Source organism: Anser cygnoides, chromosome 33 (genome assembly GCF_040182565.1).
Source record: "Anser cygnoides isolate HZ-2024a breed goose chromosome 33, Taihu_goose_T2T_genome, whole genome shotgun sequence".
In the NCBI taxonomy this organism is placed as follows: Eukaryota; Metazoa; Chordata; class Aves; order Anseriformes; family Anatidae; genus Anser; species Anser cygnoides.
In genome coordinates this window covers 690,263-707,015 of record NC_089905.1, presented here as the reverse complement: position 1 = coordinate 707,015, position 16,753 = coordinate 690,263, and the positions used below count along the sequence as shown (strand labels likewise).

The 16,753-nt window shown below is 73.9% G+C and overlaps 4 protein-coding genes across 4 annotated transcripts; 3 read left to right on the top strand and 1 right to left on the bottom strand.

The window, feature by feature from the left end:
• Positions 1-115: 115 nt before the first annotated feature.
• On the top strand, positions 116-1,092 carry APOA2 (apolipoprotein A2). The gene is made up of 3 exons (XM_048055496.2): positions 116-244; positions 621-841; positions 922-1,092. Exons 2-3 carry the CDS (start codon positions 633-635, stop codon positions 1,037-1,039), a joined length of 327 nt encoding a protein of 108 aa, XP_047911453.2. The 5' UTR covers positions 116-244; positions 621-632; the 3' UTR covers positions 1,040-1,092.
• Positions 1,093-1,381: 289 nt separating this feature from the next.
• UFC1 (ubiquitin-fold modifier conjugating enzyme 1) lies at positions 1,382-2,812 on the top strand. Its single transcript, XM_066986084.1, has 6 exons — positions 1,382-1,556; positions 1,916-1,983; positions 2,093-2,156; positions 2,268-2,344; positions 2,456-2,546; positions 2,633-2,812. Exons 1-6 carry the CDS (start codon positions 1,434-1,436, stop codon positions 2,702-2,704), a joined length of 495 nt encoding a protein of 164 aa, XP_066842185.1. The 5' UTR covers positions 1,382-1,433; the 3' UTR covers positions 2,705-2,812.
• Positions 2,813-3,004: 192 nt separating this feature from the next.
• PPOX (protoporphyrinogen oxidase) lies at positions 3,005-13,670 on the top strand. Its single transcript, XM_066986032.1, is given in 25 exon segments — positions 3,005-3,173; positions 4,337-4,391; positions 4,472-5,205; positions 6,007-6,066; positions 6,801-6,925; positions 7,020-7,132; positions 7,704-7,767; positions 7,769-7,842; positions 7,931-7,995; positions 8,103-8,206; positions 8,301-8,466; positions 8,603-8,710; positions 8,807-8,917; positions 9,643-9,881; positions 10,185-10,319; positions 10,699-10,814; positions 10,891-11,023; positions 11,141-11,285; positions 11,869-12,059; positions 12,485-12,545; positions 12,640-12,758; positions 12,844-12,957; positions 13,040-13,189; positions 13,262-13,304; positions 13,389-13,670. Coding segments are annotated over 25 exon segments (3,510 nt in total). The 5' UTR covers positions 3,005-3,019; the 3' UTR covers positions 13,520-13,670.
• B4GALT3 (beta-1,4-galactosyltransferase 3) lies at positions 13,582-16,555 on the bottom strand. The gene is given in 7 exon segments (XM_048056471.2): positions 13,582-14,378; positions 14,452-14,556; positions 14,745-14,867; positions 14,955-15,145; positions 15,237-15,395; positions 15,397-15,473; positions 15,616-16,555. Coding segments are annotated over 7 exon segments (1,338 nt in total). The 5' UTR covers positions 15,875-16,555; the 3' UTR covers positions 13,582-13,954.
• Between the last annotated feature and the right edge of the window lie 198 nt (positions 16,556-16,753).

The window sequence follows — 16,753 nt, the reverse complement described above, 5'->3', positions numbered from 1 at the left end:
CACCCATCATCCGTGTCCCACCACAGGGCTGTGGAGCCACAAAGCTGGGCCCCCAGAGCATGGGCCCTCCCCGCTGGGCTGTCCACCCCCTGCAGCCCGCCGCAGTGACCCTTACCCTCGTTGTGTTTACCTGGCTGGGAGGCATGGCCTCCCCAGCCCAGGGGCGGGGGCTGCTCTAGGGGATAAAAGCACCCGCAGCCCCCGAGGCAGCACTTGTAGCCCCCCACCTCTGTGTCCTGCCCAGGTGAGCGGGCAGCTGGCACTCAGCACCTGGGTCCGTGGGGCAGGATGGGACTTTGGGGCTGGATGGGACAGGGATGGTGCAGGATGGGGATCGCGGAGCCGCAGGACTGGGATGGGGAAGGGCAGAGACATGGGGTGGGGAAGGGTGGGAGGGAGACGGCAGGGCTGCGGGGCAGGGATGGGGCAGGAAGGGGACGGGGGCTCTGTGGGGCTGGGATAGGACAAGACGGGCACGGAGGTGCCACGGGGCAGGATGGGACGGGGATGGGGCAGGACAGCGACGAGGGAGCTGTGGGGTTGCGATGGCTGGGACCGAGCCATGGGGTGGGAGGGGGATGGCAGCACCCGACCCACACCCCCGGTGTCCCCACGCCCAGATCTGTGCCACGATGAAGCTGCTGGTGGCCGCGTTGCTGCTGCTCTGCGCCTGCAGCCTCCAGGCCGCCCTGACAAAGCGCGAGGCTGAGCCCGAGCCCGGGGCCGAGCCCGCCCCGGATGCCACCATCCCCCTGAGCCGCCACTTCCAGACCTTCTCCGACTTTGTCACCAAGGAGCTGCCCCAGAAGCTGCAGGCGGAGGAGCTGCGGAGCCAGGCCAAGTACTGGGGGGGCTGGGGGGGGGGGGGGGAGGGCTGGGAACCCCCCAGGGCGTCCCCTCACCGCTCCCCTGTCCCCCCAGGGCCTATCTGGAGCAGGCCAACCAGCAGCTGACACCACTGGCCCAGGAGCTGCGCAGCAACGTCCTCCAATTCTTCTCCTCCCTGCTGGAGCTGGGCAAGAGCAAGGAGCAGGCCTGAGCGCCACCATGGAGCCCCCGGCCCCCCAGCACCAATAAAGCCTTTGAGCCGCCCGCCGTGTCCCGTGTGCTGTGTGTGAGGGGCTGGGGATGCGGGGACGGTGGTGGGGGCTGCGGTGGGGGCTCGGGAAAAAAATAAAAATGAAATTAAATTAAAAAAAAATAGGGCTGAGGCCTGGCAAACTCAGCACTGCCAGCACTAAAGATGGAGGCGCCCCTAGTCAAGATGGCGGACGCGGCGCCCCCCTGCCCCTAAACAAAATGGCGGCGCCAGGCTTCGCACCCCCTCCTCCGAGCGTCACTTCCGCCCCACCGCCCCCAGCAAAGATGGCGGCGCGGCCGCGTTTCCACCCCCCTCCCCCGGGGCCCGGGCGCCGCTTCCGGGCGCGGCGGCGATGGCGGAGGAGGCGGCGCGGCGGGCGGTGGCGGAGCTGCCGCTGCTGCGGACGGCGGCGGGGCCGCGGGACCGGGAGCGGTGGGCGGAGAGGCTGAAGGAGGAGTACCGGGCGCTCATCCAGGTGCGCCGCCCGCCGGGACACCGGGAACGGGGGCAACGGGGGGTACCGGGGGGGTTACCGGGGAGTCCCGGAGGGATACTGGGGGGATACCGGGGGATGTGGTTACCGGGGGGGTTACCGGGGGATCTGGGGGGGTTATCGAAGGGGTTTTTTGGGGGGGGGTACCGGGGGATCCCGGGGGGTTACCGGGGAACGGGGTCCCGGGGGCTACCGGGGGGATTACCTGGGGAGCCCCGGGGGGGCTACCGGGGGGGTCGCGAGGTGTCCGGGGGGTTAGAGGGGGGTCCCGGCGGATAACCGGGGGGGTTACCGGGGGGTCCTGGGGAGTTATGGGGGAGTTACCGGGGGTTTACCCGCAGTACGTGGAGAACAACAAGAACGCCGACAACGACTGGTTCCGCCTCGAGTCCAACGCCGAGGGCACCCGGTGGGTGAGCGGGGGGGGGGGGGGGGCAGCTCCCGGTACGGGGCGGGGGGGGCCGGTGCCACGTGTGAAACTCCCCCGGTGTCCCCCCCGGTGTGTCCCCCCCCCGCAGGTGGTTCGGGCGCTGCTGGTACATCCACGAGCTGCTCAAGTACGAGTTCGCCATCGAGTTTGATGTGAGTGGGGGCACAGGGGGGGGGGTAGGGGCACGGAGCCGTGTGTCCCCCCCCCCCACCCCGGGGGGGCCCTGACCCAGCCCGTGTGTGCCCCCCCCCCCCCCGGTGCAGATCCCGGTGACGTACCCCAGCACCGCCCCCGAGATCGCCATCCCGGAGCTGGACGGGAAGACGGCCAAGATGTACAGGTGGGGGAGGCTCATTTCTTTGGGGGGGGGGCTCGTTTTTGGGGGGGAGGTTCATTTTTGTGGGGGGGGAGGCTCGTTTCGGGGGGGCTCACGGCTCTGTCCTCCCCGCAGGGGGGGCAAGATCTGCCTCAGCGACCACTTCAAGCCCCTCTGGGCCCGCAACGTGCCCAAGTTCGGGCTGGCGCACCTCATGGCGCTGGGGGTGAGTGTGTGGGGGGGCACATAACGGGGGGGGGGGGCACCGGGGGGGCCGCCCCCCCCCCCAGCTCCTCACCTCTGTCCCCGCAGCTCGGCCCCTGGCTGGCCGTGGAGATCCCCGACCTCATCGCCAAGGGCCTGATCCAGCATAAGGAGAAGTGAGCGGGGCGCGGGGGGGGGGCAGCGCCCCCCCGGGAGGTGCCGACCCCCCCCTGCAGCCCCTCCCCCCCCGCTTTTTCCCGCTGTCCCCCAATAAACGCTGCAGCCCTCGCCCTGCCCCTGCTGCTGCTGCTTTGGGGGGGGGGCAAGCAAAGATTTTTGGGGGGGGTCTCTGCACCTTCTTCCCCCCCCCGTGGTGGGCGGGGGCGCTCCGGTTCCGCTCCGCTCCTCGCGACCCTACAAAAACACCTCTTAGGGGGTGGTATTCTACGAAGGACGCGGCGCCTTTAAGAGGGGGGGGAACGCCGGGCGGTCGCCATGGCGACGCGGAGGCGTCAGGCGGAGGGGGCGGGGCGCGGCCCGGCGCAGGCGCAGTGCGGCGCCGTGAAGCCGCCGGGGGCGGGGCGGCGGGCGGGGGAGCCAAGATGGCGGCGGGCGCTGCGGGAGTTGTTGCCATGGCGGCCCGCGGGAGGTGCGGCGGGGCCGGGGGGCACCGGGGGGGGGGGGGGGGGCGAGGGTGGGGAGGGGACGGGGCACGGGGCCGGGACGCGGGGGGGGGGGACGGGGGACGGGGGGGGGAAGGGGAAGGGTCCGGTAATGGGAGGGGGCGGCGGGGGGGGGGGGGGCATGGGGCGGGCGGGGGGGGGGGCAGGGGGGGGGGGACGGGGGAGGAGGGACAGGGACAGGGGGTCGGGGGGACATGGGGGGGGGAGACAGGTAGGGCTGGGGACGAAGGTGGGGGGGCACGGGGGGGGACAGGGCCAAGGGGGACAAGGGGGACAGGGGCAGGGACAGGTAGGGCAGGGGACGGTGTCTGGGGGGGCATGGGGGGGGGGCAGGGCCAAGGGGGACAGGGAATGGTGGCACTGGGGGGGGAGGGCACAGGCAGGTAGGGCAGGTGACAGTGCCCGGGTGGGACACGGGGGGTGGGGGGGCAGGTGGGGCTTGGACGTGGGGGGGACAGGGCCCGGGGAATGGTGCCAGAGACAGGGGCAGGAGAGACAGGGGGTGGGGGACAGGTGGGAGGCACCCTGGGGACGCAGCCAGGTAGGGCAGGGGTGGGACACGGGGTGGGGACAAGGCCTGGGGGGGGGGGGGCAGGGGATGGGGCCCCCGTGGGGTGACAGCGGCAGGAGGGACAGGGGACAGTGTCCAGGAGGGACACGGGGGTGGGGGACAGCGCCAGGCAGGGCAGGGGACGGTGCCCGGGGGGGGACACGGGGTGGGGACAGTGCCCAGAGGGGTCAGGGAACGGCGTCACTGTGGGGTGGGGGAGCCCAGCGCAGGAGGCAGGGTGGGGGACGTCACCTGGGGGGGACACGGGGTGGCAGAGGGGGACAGGCGGGGCAGGGGACGGTGTCGGGGGGGGGGACAGAGCTGGGCAGGGCAGGGGGACACGTCCTGAGGGGGATGGGAGGGGGTGCAGGGCCAGGCAGGGGACAAGGGGGGGATGACAGCACCCAGGTAGGACACGGGACGGTGGCATCGTGGGGGCAGGGGGGGACAGGGTCGGGGACAGGGTGCGGGTGTCCGGAGGAGGGGACAGGGCCGGGACCGGGGGTCCCCCCTCCTGGCAACCCGCCCGTCCCCAGCACCCCCCCTCCGGTGACCCGTCCCCCTCTCTTAACGCCGCAGGCCCCCCGCAGACGGGACGCTCCGGCCGGCCGCGCGCCTCGGGGGGCCGTGAGAGGTGGGTGCCCCCCCCCCGCCCTCCCCGGGGGGGGCGCCCCGGCTCGGCCCCAGCGCCCTCCGTCTCCCCCCCCCCCCCAGGCTCCTCCCGACGATGCCCCAAGCCTCGGAGCACCGCCTGGGCCGGGCCCGCGAGCCCTCCGGCGGCGTCGCCGCGCAGCCCAAAGGCGTCCCCAAGCCGCCCGGCCGCGCCGTCAGCCAGGAGCGCCACGCGGCCGCCCTCACCCCCGCCGCCAACGGCCTCTCGCCGGCCCCCAAACTTCGCCTGCTGCCCCCCCGGCCGGCCCCGCTGGAGGAACGGGGCAAGAAGCTGGAGCTAGAGCGGGGCCGGGCGGCCAAGCGGGGCTCGGCGTGCCGCCGGGGACCCCTCAAAGCGGACCACGGGGTGCGGGTGCCCGGCTCCCCGCAGGCGGGCGCGGGGCCCGGCGGCGCCCCCTCCTCGTCCTTCTCGCTGCCCGCCGGGGCCGAGCGGCGCCGCGGCAACCTGGCCCGCTCCAAATCCGTCAGCATCGGGGACCTGAGCGGCGAGGACGTGGCGGCGGCGCTGAGCCGCCTGGCGCTGCGGGACGGCGGCCACCAGCTCGGCACCGGCGCGCTCGCCCTCAAGAGGAGCTCGTCCCTGCGCAGGGTCAACGTCAGCCCCGGGCCGGACGGCAAGCCCGCCGCCCCGCTGCTCTCCGTGCGCCACGAGGGCTGCCCCCGGACTCGTGTCCCCGACCCCCCCTACGCCCCACGGCCCCGACGGCCCCGCGCCCGGCAGCCCCCCGCTGGGCAGGGCCCCGGCGCCCGGCAGGCCCGAGGAGAAGGCGGCGGCTGTAAGAGCGGCGGGGCGCCGGCCACCCCGGTTTGGGGGCGCGGGGGGTGACGCTTGGGGTGGGGCAGGGGGGGGGTTTCCCTTCCCCCCCGGGTGCCGGAGGGCTCCTGGAGGGGGGGCGCGGGGGGCGTTTCCTCGGCTGCCCTTTGCCCCCCGCTGCCACCCCGCTCGCCCCCGGGGCCGCGTGCTGGGATTAGGAGCCGCGAAATCCCAGGGCTGCAGCGGTGGCGGCGGTGCGGGACAGGGTTTGTCCCCAAATTGGTGGCTCCCCCCCCGCCCCCCCCCTGGTCCCCGGCACGGCGGCTGCGCTGCGGTGCCACCGAGGGGTCCCTGCAGCCGCTGGGCGCGGTGCCTGCTCCCGTGTTTTCCTCCTCTCTGCTCCCCTCTCGGGGCGCTCTCCGTCCCCGAGGCGCTGCCGCCTCTAATTAATCCCGCCGGGATGAGCCCGCCGCCCGGCCCAGAATAGCCCGGGGTGGCAAATCGGATCAAGCTAACGAGCTAGGGGGGCTTAACGAACCGCCGGGGGGTCCGGCCGGTGCCGCGGTCCCGTCCGTCCCCGCTTTGCTGCGCCGGAGCCATGGCGGGGCCGCGGGGCTCCACGCTGGTGGAGCTGCCCCGCAGACTGCCCCGCGGCCTCCTGCCCCGCCGGGACCTCCGGGGCCGCGGCGCCGACGTGGCCGAGTCGGTGGCGCAGGCGGCGGTGCTGGGGCTGCTCCTCGTCGGCGGCGGCGAGGTAACGGCGCCGAGCCCGGGGGGCGCCGGGGGGGGGGTGGCTGACGGCTCTGCCTTCGTGTCCCCGCAGACGCACCACGCGCTGCTGCTGGGCTCCGGCCACGTCGGCCTCAGGAATCTGGGCAACACGGTAAGCGGGCGTTCGTCCCCGGTGTCCCCGGGTCCCCAGCGTTCCCGGGTCCCTGCACCTCGCGTCCCCTCGTCCCCGTGTCCGGAACCCCCACGTTGCCTTTTCACTGTCCCCACGTCCCCGTGTCCCCATCCCTGCACGAGGAATCTGGGCAGCACGCGGCGTCCCTGTGCCCGGCGTCCCCACGTCCTCGTGTCCCTGACCCCAGTCCCTGTGCCCAGCGTCCCCACGCCCCCCTTTCGTATGTCCCCAGTCCCTGTCCCCACATCCCCGGTCCCTGTCCCAGTCCCTGTGCCCAGCGTCCCCACGCCCCCCTCCGTATGTCCCCAGTCCCTGTCCCCATGTCCCCATGTCCCTGTCCCAGTCCTCGTCCCCAGCGTCCCCACATCCCCACCCCAACGTCCCCCTGTCCCCGTCCCCAGCCCGTGTCCCCACATCCTCCCCCCATCCCCACATCCCCGCACCGCCCATCCCCAAGTCCCCCTGCCCCCCGCCTGCCGTCCCCCCCCCCCCGACTCCTCGTGCCCCCCACCTGGCAGACCCCCCCCCCCCATCCCTTCAGGGGACGCCCCCCCCTGCCACCCCCTCGGTGCCGCGACGGGTGCTCAGCCCCATCCCAGGACCCCTCCTGACACCCCCGGGGGGGTTCCCCGGGGTGCTGGGGGGGACGGGACAGGGGGACGGGGGGTGCTGGGGGGGTGTCACCGCGCCCCCCCCCCCCGCTGTGCCCGCAGTGCTTCATGAACGCGGTGCTGCAGTGCCTGAGCAGCACCAAGCCGCTGCGCGACTACTGCCTGCGCAAGGACCTTCCTGCAGGAGCAGCCCGCCGGGCCCCGCGCCCCCCAGGAGCTCACCGAGGGTGGGTGCCGGCTCCCCCCGCCACCCACGGGTGCTAAATCCCCCTTACGTAAACCGCCCTGACGCCCGCTCCCCCCCCCTCCACGTCCCCGCAGCCTTCGCCGACGTCATCGCGGCGCTGTGGCACCCCGAGTCCACCGAGGCCGTCAACCCCCGGGCGCTTCAAGGCCGTCTTTCAGAAATACGTCCCCTCCTTCACCGGCTACAGGTCGGGCTGGGCCCCGGCCCGCGGGGCACCCGTGGGTGCTCGCCCTCGTGCTCGTGGTTGGGTGCTGGGGGCGGCTTGGGGCCGTGGGGGACCGCTGGGGGCTCAGCCTTGTCCCCGTGGGTGGGTTCTGGGGGGGACAACCCAGGGGTGCTTGTCCTTACCTCCTGTGTTTGGGTGCTGGGGGGGGACCCCAGGGTGCTGGCCCCTTGTGGTTGGGTGCTGGGGGTGCTCAGCACCGTCCTTATCGTGGGTGCGGTGCTCATCCTGATCCCTGCGGCTGGGTGCTGGGGGGGGGACCTCTGGGTGCTCGCCTTCGTTCCCATGGCTGGGGCCAAGGGGGGAGCCCCCGGGTGCTCGCCCGCATCCCTGCAGCTGGGTGCTGGGGGGTGGGGGACCTCTGGGTGCTGAGCCACGTCCCCCTGAGTGGCTGCTGGAGGTCCCCAGGGCACGGCAGCGGTGAGGCGGGGGGGTCGCGCTCCCCCCCAGTTGACCTTCTGAGAGGTTCCGAGTCTGCCCACGGGATTCAGCGGGGCCGGGGTCACCCATGGGTGCTGAGGGCCCCGCGGTGCAGCCAGCAGGACGCGCAGGAGTTCCTCAAGTTCTTCATGGACCGGCTGCACGCCGAGATCAACCGCAAGGGCCGCAGGACGCCCAGCATCCTCGCGGACACGCGCCGCGCCCCCCGCGCCCGAGGACGCCGACACGCTGAGGTGAGGGGACACGGGGGCGGGGGGGGATGGCGGGGGGACACCCGGCCTCGGGGCCGTGCCTCAGCGGCCCCCCTCCTGCCCCCCGCAGCGACGACGAGCGCGCCAACCTGATGTGGAAGCGGTACCTGGAGAGGGAGGACAGCAAGATCGTGGGTGAGCCCCGCCGCCACGGGGCGGCCCCGGTCCCTCGGGGGTGGGGGGGTCCCCAGCCCTTTGGGACCAACCTGACCCCCCCCCCCTCACCCCCCCCCGCCCCCCAGACCTCTTCGTGGGGCAGCTGAAGAGCTGCCTCAAGTGCCAGGCGTGCGGCTACCGCTCCACCACCTTCGAGGTCTTCTGCGACCTCTCCCTGCCCATCCCCAAGGTAGGACGGGGTCCCCCCGCCGTGCCGCCCCCGGAGCCCCCCTCCCCGCCGACCCCCTGAGCCGCCCCCACCCCCCCCTCCCCGTGCCCCACAGAAGAGCTTCGCGGGCGGGAAGGTTTCGCTCCACGACTGCTTCAGCCTCTTCACCAAGGAGGAGGAGCTGGACTCGGAGAACGCGCCCGTGTGCGACAAGTGCCGGCAGCGGACGCGCAGCACCAAGAAGCTCACCATCCAGCGCTTCCCCCGCGTCCTGGTGCTGCGTATCCTTTGGGAGCCTGTCTTTTAGGGTTGTTTTTTTTGGGGGGGGGGGGGGTTTCTTTTATTTTGGGGGGGGGGTCCTGGGAGGGTCCCCGCAGCCCCGCCCCGGCGACGTCCCTTGACGCGGGGCGCACGCAGACCTCAACCGCTTCTCCACCACGCGCTACTCCATCAAGAAGTGCTCCGTCTTCGTCGACTTCCCCCTGCAGCAGCTCAACCTGCGCGAGTTCGCCAGCGAGAAGGCGGGTAAGGGGGGGGGGGGACGGGACACAAGGGGGTCGGAGAGGGGTTCGGGGGGGGTCAGCGCTGAGCCGTGCCCCCCCCCCCCCCCCCCCCAGGCAGCCCCGTCTACAGCCTGTACGCGCTCTGCAACCACTCGGGCAGCGTGCACTACGGCCACTACACCGCCTTCTGCCGCGACCCCTCGGGCTGGCGGCTCTACAACGACTCCCGGTAGGTGGCCCCCCCCCCCAAACCCCGACCCCCCCGGACCCCCCCAAACCCCCCCCAACCCCCCCGGCCGCACCCCGCGGCCCCCCCCTTGGCTCCGTGCTGAGGCTGCGGCCGCAGCGTGTCGCCCATCAGCGAGAACCAGGTGCCGTCCAGCGAGGGCTACGTCCTCTTCTACGAGCTCCACGACCCCCCCGGCAGGAGGCCCTGAGCCGCCCCCGCCGCCCCCCCCCGGCCCCCCCCCCCCCCCCCCCCCGGTCCCGGTGCCGGTCCCGGATCCCCCCCCCCGGGCCGGGGGGGGGCCGCGGGCGGGCGGCTGTACATAGCCCCGGCTGCCCCGCGAGGGGCTTTTGTGAATAAATTTATTAAGAAAAGACCAAAAAGGAGCAGTTGGGGGGGGGGGGGGGGGGGGGGGGGGGGTAGCCCCGGCTGGGGGGGCGGGGCTAGAAGCGAGGGGCGGGGCTATGGGCACAGGGGGCGGGGCTATGGGCACAGGGGGCGGGGCTATGGACACGGGGGCGGGGCTTATTTCACGTGTCTTATAGGGAGGGGGCGTGGCTTGTTGCGGGAGGGGCGGGGCACGGAGCACAAGGGTGGGGCCAATCAGGGAGCGGGGTCACTCCGGGGGGCGGGGCCACCTTAGGGGTGGGGTCGTCATAGGGGCGGGGCCTGCGGAGCGCATGCCGCGTCCGTCAATGAGGCAGCGCCGCGCCATTGGCTCCCGTTAGCCCCGCCCCTTCCCTCCCCGCCAATCACCGAGGAGGGGCGGGCCCCCCAGAGCCCAGAGCGGTGCGAGCGGCTTCGGCGTCCGGAGGGAAACCGGGAGCGGAGCGCGGACGGGCCGGGCACCCCCCGGACCCCCCCCTCACCCAGCGCCCCCATGCCGCGCACCGTGGCCGTGCTGGGGGGCGGCATCAGCGGCCTGGCCGCCTGCTACCACCTGGCCCGCGCCCCCCAGCCGCCCAAGGTGAGCGGGAGGGGACGGGGGGGGCTCTGTGCAGCTTCCCCGGTCCCCTCCGGTTCCCTCCCGGTGCCCCCCGGTTCCCCCCGGTGCCCTCCGGTCCCACCCGGTTCTCTCCCGGTGCCTCCCGGTCCCCCCCGGTTCCCCCCGGTCCCCCCCGGTTCCCTCCCGGTTCCCCCGGTTCCCTCCCGGTGCCCCCCAGTTCTCCCCGGTCCCCCCCGGTTCCATCCCGGTGCCCCCCGGTTCCCCCCCCTCCCGGTCCCCCCCGCTGCCCCCCGGTGGCCGTGACCGCGGTTTCCCCCCCCCCAGGTGGTGCTGCTGGAGGCCAGCGGCCGCCTCGGGGGGTGGCTGCAGAGCACCCGCACCGAGGACGGGGCCGTCTTCGAGCACGGGCCAAGGGGAGTCCGGCCCGGGGGGGCGGTGGGCACCGACACCCTGCACATGGTACGGGGAGGGAGGGCAGGGGGGGTCCCTGGGGTGGGGGGTCCTTGGGGTGGGGGAAGGGGTGCCGGGGGGGGGAAGGGGGGGGCAGGGGGGTGTTGGGGGGGCCCTAGGGGGGTGTCAGGGTCCTGGGGGGGGCTCTGGGGGGGATTTTGGAGTCTTGGGGGGTCCCTAAGGGGGTGTCAGGGTCTTGGGGAGGGGTCCTGGGGGGATTTCGGGGGTGTTGGGGGGGGGTCCTGGGTGGGTGCCAGGCTCTTGGGGATCCCTGGATGGTTTCTGCGGGGTCTCCAGGTTGGTGCCGGTGTCTGGGGGGGGTCCCGGGGGGGGGGGGGGCTGCCCGCATCCCCCCGGTGCCGTCCCCGTCCCGCCCACGTCCCCGCAGGTCTCGGAGCTCGGCCTGGAGAGCGAGGTCCTGCCCGTCCCGGGAGACCACCCGGCCTCCAGGCACCGCTTCCTCTACGCCGCCGGCGCCCTGCACAAGCTGCCCTCGGGGCTGGGGTAGGTGCCACCCCCCCGACCCCTGCCACCGCCACCCCGGGGGCTCCCGTCCCCCTGACCCCCCCGCCGTCCCCAGGGGGCTGCTGCGGCCGGTGCCCCCCTTCTCGCGGGCGCTGCTGTGGAGCGGGCTGCGGGACCTGCTGGCGCCGGCCGGGAAGGAGCCCGACGAGAGCGTGCACGCCTTCGCCCGCCGCCGCTTCGGCCGGGAGGTGGGTGCCTGCGCGGGGGCGATAACGCCCGGTGGGTTGGGGGGGGTGAGGGGGGGCTTATCGGGGGGCTGCAGGGGCCGGGCGGGGGCCGCCTCACCCCGCCGCGTGTCCCCGCAGGTGGCCGACATCGCGGTGGACAGCCTGTGCCGGGGGGTGTTCGCCGGGGACTGCCGGGAGCTCAGCGTCCGCTCCTGCTTCCCCGCGCTCTTCCACGCCGAGCGGCGCCGGCGCTCCGTGCTGCTGGGGCTGGTGCTGGGCGCGGGTGAGAGCCGGGAAGGGGACACCGAGGGGACAGCCCAGGGATGGCACCGCGGCGGTTGGGGACACCGAGGGGGACAGCCAGTGCCACCCCTGCGGCACATGGGGACACCAAGGGGACACCCCAGGCTGCCGATGTGGTGCATGGACGCCCCGGTGCTGCTTCTATGGCACATGGGGACACCGTGGTGCCGCCACTGTGACACGTGGGGACACCGAGGGGACACCCCGGTGCTGCTGCTGCAGCGTGGGGACATCACGGTGCTGCCACCGGCACGTGCAGGGACACGGGAGCTGCCTGTCGTGGTACCTCGGAGCTGCCACCACGGCACCTGGGGACGCCCCGGGGCTGGGGACACCCCGGTGGCTGCCACTGCGGCACGTGGGGACGCGGAGGGGACACGGTCGTGCTGCTGCTGGGATGCGGGGACACCGTGGCACTGCCACTAGGGCACGCGGGGACCTCAAGGGGACACCCTGGGGCTGCCTCCAGCACGCAGGGACCCCAAAGGGGCACCGGTAGGACACGGAGGGGGCCACGGAGGGGACCCCGGCGGCACGGTGCCGGAGCGGCTGTGTCCCCACAGGGCAGGAGCGCGGGGCCGAGTCGGGGCTGAGCCAGCGGGCGCGTGCCGAGCGCTGGAGCCAGTGGTCGCTGCGGCGCGGGATGGAGAGCCTGCCCGAGGCGCTGGCCGCCTTCCTGCGCCCCCGCGGCATCGAGCTGCGCTGCCACGCGCCCCTGCGCAGCCTGCGGCGCCGCCACGACGGCCGGTGGCAGGTAAGGACCCGCATCGCCCTCAGGGGGGGGTCCCCGTGCCTTCACGGGGGGGCTCTTTCCAGTGATGGGGTCCCAAAATTTGGTTCCCGTCCCCTCCGGACGCTTAGGGTGCTGGCCCAGGGAGGTGCTGGGAGCCCTGGGCTCACGCCCCCTAATTTGGAGGTGCTGGGATCCCCCTGTTCCTATCCCATAATTTAGGGGGGGGCTATGATCCCTGGGGTCCCCTCCCTAGACTTGGGGGGGGGGCAAGGGCCCTTGGGCTCCTTCCCCAGGGGTTGGGGGCTCCAGGATGTTTCACACCCCATTAAGGTGCCTGGAACCCCCCAGGGGACCCCCCGGGCTCACCCCATGGCTTTGGGGGGGCTCATTCAGGGGTGCCAGGACCCCGGGTTCCCCTCCCAGCACCCCCCTCCCTCTCCCCCCAGCTCACCCTGGCAGACGGCACCGTGACAGCCGACCACATCATCAGCGCCCTCCCAGCTGCAGGTGGGTGCTGGGGCACCCAGGTTCCCCCTAGGGGCGTAGGGAGGACACGGACCCCCCCAAAAACCCCCGAATCTCCCCCAAACTCCGCTTCCAGCCCTGGCGGAGGCGCTGCCGGCCGAGGCCGAGCCGCTGGCGCAGGAGCTGCGGCGCATCCCCACGGTGGCGGTGGCCGTGGTGAACCTGCAGTACGAGGGCGTCACGCTGCCCGTCACGGTGAGAGCCCCGCACCCCCCCAGCACCCAGGGGTGCCCCCCACCCTGCTCACCCCTCTCCTCCCCCCCCACCCCCCCCCCCAAAGGGCTTCGGGCACCTGGTGCCTTCCTCCGAGGATGACTCCCTCCTGGGCATCGTCTACGACTCGGTGGCCTTCCCGCAGCACGACGGCGCGGGGCCGGCTTCGGTGCGGCTGACGGTGGGTGAGGGCCCCGGGGGAATAAAGGGGAGGGGGAAATGCCGTGGGGGGGGGGCTCACGGGGCTGCCGCTGCCGCTGCAGGTGATGCTGGGGGGCGCCTGGTTCACGCGAGCTTTCGGGGACCCAGCCGCCACGGCCCCGGCCACGCTGCTGCAGCGGGCGCAGGCGGCGGCGCGGGAGCAGCTGGGGCTGGCGGCGGCACCGGCACGCGCCATCGTCAGAGTGCAGCAGGTGGGTGACGGGGTGGGGGGTTTGGGGGGGGTGCCGGGGGGTCCCGGGGCTCACCGGCTGCTCCCTCTGCAGGCCTGCATCCCCCAGTACACGCTGGGCCACTGGCAGCGAACGGGTAAGGCTGGGGACGGGGGGACACGGGGCCCCGGGGACACGCAGAGGCTGCCACCGTCCGCCTGTCCGTCCGTCCGTCCCGCAGAGCGCATCAGCCGCTTCCTGGCGGAGCAGCGGCTGCCCCTGAGCCTCGTCGGCGCCTCCTACGCCGGGGTCTCCGTCAACGACTGCATCGCCAGCGCCAAAGCGGCCGTCGGGCGGCTCCTGGGGGGCTGAGCCCCCTGCCGGGGTGGGGGGGGTCCTGGCCCGGCTCTCCCCGTCCCAGCAGCCAGCAGCAGTAGGACAAAGTGTTGTTTTTTTAATGGAAAACCCCTTATAAAGGCCCAGGGAGCAGCTCATAAATAGAATAAATAACCGCACACCAGCAGCGGAGCCTGCAACTCTCTTCAGGCACCTGCACGCCCACGGGGAGATGGAGCCGAGCCAGTCCCCAGCGCCCCCGGCCCCTTTTCTGAGGGGCTCCCCCCCCCCGCGCCAGGCACCAGCCCTGCAGCCAGCAGCTCCCCGGGCTGCTCCGTGCTCGCTGCTCCCCACAGTCTCTCCAGCAAGGCAACAGCACGAGCCGGCCCTGGCAGCCGGCGCATGCCGGGGGGGGGCCCGTCACGGTGCCGGTTCCCAGCCAACAGTCCACACGGCGGGGGTGGGGGGGGGCTAACGGGGGCCCGGCGGCCAGCTCTGGTTGTACCCGTGTGTGGGAAGGGTCCCCTCTGCCGCAGCCGGGCTGCCGCCATCCCCGGTCGCCTCGGGGCTGCGCTCGGTGACCCCCCCGGCAGAGACAGCGCCGCCCCGGGTGCCGTTCCCCGCTGTGGGCAGGCGCGGGGACAGGGCCAGCCTGAGGTCCCCCAGCCCCGGCAGCTTGCGCAGCATCTCCTCCCGGAAGGGGCTGTTGCTGCTGCGGTACCTCTGTCCCTCGCGGCCGGGGCCCTGGCGGCTTCGGCCGGCGCGGGGGTCGCTGCCGATGTCCACGGTCAGGTTGGTGTAGAGCGGGTGCAGGTGCTTGGCCAGCAGCGTGTAGGTGAGGGAGTTCATCCCGTCCTGCGTCCACATCCGCTGCGTGCGGATCAGCAGGTCGAACCTGCGGGGACAGCGAGAGTGTCACCCGCTGGCACCCACCGGTGGCCCCGTGCCGGTCCCATGCTGGTCCCCACCTGTGCGGGTTCTCCTCGTTGCCTTTGTCGCCCTTGTGCTTCACCATCTTGTAGTGGCCAATGGAGACGGGCGGGCGGACGATCTTCATGCCAGCGAGGCGCACCCTGCGACAGTCGCCACGTCACCAGGATGCCAGGGCACACCCGCGGAGCTTGGCCACCCTCCAGCGGGCCAGCCAAGCCACCCACGCGCTTTGTCCCACGCAGAAATGGGACACGGGGACATCGCTTTTCCTGGTAGCGAGGGAGGGGGGGCGGGGCAGTGGGGCGGGCAGCACCCCGCCGTGTCCTACCTGGTGGCAATGTCATCGTCCTCGCCGCCCCAGCCCCAGTACTCGTTGGGGAAGCCGTTGATCTTCATGTACTGGTCCGGGGTGAGAGCCGAGACCCCCCCGAAGTACTGCGAGTAGGGCAGGCTGCGGGGAGAGCCGAGCGGCTGAGCCAGGCGGCGGCGGGGCCGGCTGCCCGGGTCCCCCCCCACCCTCTTCACCCCCGGCACTTACTTGTACCCAAACTTGTTCATGGCGACCGAGACGTGCTTGGGGTTCCAGGGGTCGCAGGTGTAGAGGTTGTAGTCGTTCTCGGGGATGAGATCGACGTCGTGCAGGAAGAGGCAGTCCCACTCCTCGTCCTTCAGCGCCTCCTTCACCCCCACGTTCAGCAGCTTGGCGCGGTTGAAGGTGCCGTTGCCCGCCTACGGGTTTGGGGGGCAAAAAGGCGGCTGGGAGCAGCCGGACTCCCCCCGGCACAAGCCCCGGTGCCGACCCCCGGCCCCCAGCACTCACCTGGTGCACCAGGTAGATGCCGTACTGCAGCTGCTGGCGCTGCAGGAAGGGGTGCAGGTAGTAGAGCAGGTAGCCCAGGTGGCTCTCGCGGTTGCGGTAGGGGACGATGACGGCGGTGCGGGAGCGAGCCTCGCAGGCGGCCGGCTGGTAGCGGCCCCCCCGCCTGCACCGCCGGGTTCTTGGCCCGGATCTGCTCCAGCGTGGGCACCCGGCTGAAGCTCACCGTCAGCGGGCCGACTGCGCGGGGAAACGGGGCGATGGCGACCGAGCGGGGACGAACCCCACCAGCCGGCCGGTCCCCGCGGCGGGGGACACGCGGATCCCCCCCGGCTCGCACCGAATCCCCGGGGGGGCTCAGAGCCACCCGGCCCCGACTCACCGAGGAAGGGCGAGCGCTCGGGGCAGTAGGGCGGCGGCTGCGCGGGGTCGGCGTCGAGGCGGGCGGCGGGCGGCTGCAGGCGGCTGAAGTTGGTGTAGACGTCGTGGGTGCGGGTGTAGTCGAAGACGGGGCCGGCGGCGCGGCCGAAGAGCGAGGTGAGGTTGCGGAAGCCGCCCAGGGAGAAGTAGGCGACGAAGGCGAACTGGCAGCCCACCAGCAGGGCCAGCGTGCACGGCCGCTCCAGCAGCCGCCGCAGCATGGCGGGGACGGGGACGGGCCTGCACCGGGACGGGGCCTTCACCGGGCGGCCTCCCCGGAGCCTCCCTTTACCGGGCCGGTCCCGGGGCCTTCACCGGGCAGCACCAGGCAGCCTCCCCAGGGCCTCCCTTCACCGGGCCGCCTCCCCAGAGCCTCGGAGCCTTTGCTGGGCCGGGCCTTTACCGGGCCGGTCCCGGGGCCTTCACCGGACAGCCTCCCCCAAGTCTTCCTTCACCGGGTCTTCACCGGGCGGCCTCCCCGGAGCCTCCCTTCACTGGGCCGGGCCTTTGCCGAACCTTTACCGGGCCGGTCCCGGGGCCTTCACCGGGCCGGGGCCCTGGAACCTTCCTTCGCCGGACGGGGCCTTCACCGGGCAGCCTCCCCCGAGCCTTCCTTCGCCGGGCTGGGTCCCCCGGAGCCTCCCTTTGCCGGGCCGGGGCCTTCACCGGGCCGCCCCCGGGGCCGGGGCCGTGTCTGTGCGGGGGCCGGGCCTCATGGCGGGGACGCTGCGGAAGCCGAGGGAGCGGCCCCGGAGCTCCCGGCCGGGCCCCGGTGGCGCTGAAGCCGCCGCCGCCGCCGCCGCCGCCCCCGGTGGGCGCCGCTGCCGCCGGGCTCAGCCCCTCCCGGCCGCCGCCATCTCGGAGCGGGGCGGGCGGCGCGGACGTGGCGAGGCCTTAAAGGGGCCGCGCGGGAGGAGGAGGGCGGGGGCGGGACCGGGCGGGGCGCGGCGGGCTCGGGACGCCCGCCCCGGGGGACGGCCCGCGGGGAGCCGGGGGCGGGGGGCGCGGGGCCGGCACCGGCGGCGGGCGGGCGCTAGGACCCGGGGGACGCCGGGCACGGCGGCAGGGGGCGGGGCTCCTCGAGGCCCCGCCCCCGTTGC

What these genes read in the sequence shown, in the direction of transcription:
- APOA2 (XM_048055496.2), top strand. Translation starts at nt 633, where the DNA reads ATGAAGCTGCTGGTGGCCGCGTTGCTGCTGCTCTGCGCCTGCAGCCTC. An exon ending in GAGCTGCGGAGCCAGGCCAA is followed by an intron (nt 842 to 921) that starts GTACTGGGGGGG and finishes CTGTCCCCCCAG; the next exon opens with GGCCTATCTGGAGCAGGCCA.
- UFC1 (XM_066986084.1), top strand. Translation starts at nt 1,434, where the DNA reads ATGGCGGAGGAGGCGGCGCGGCGGGCGGTGGCGGAGCTGCCGCTGCTG. An exon ending in AGTACCGGGCGCTCATCCAG is followed by an intron (nt 1,557 to 1,915) that starts GTGCGCCGCCCG and finishes GTTTACCCGCAG; the next exon opens with TACGTGGAGAACAACAAGAA. An exon ending in CGCACCTCATGGCGCTGGGG is followed by an intron (nt 2,547 to 2,632) that starts GTGAGTGTGTGG and finishes CTGTCCCCGCAG; the next exon opens with CTCGGCCCCTGGCTGGCCGT.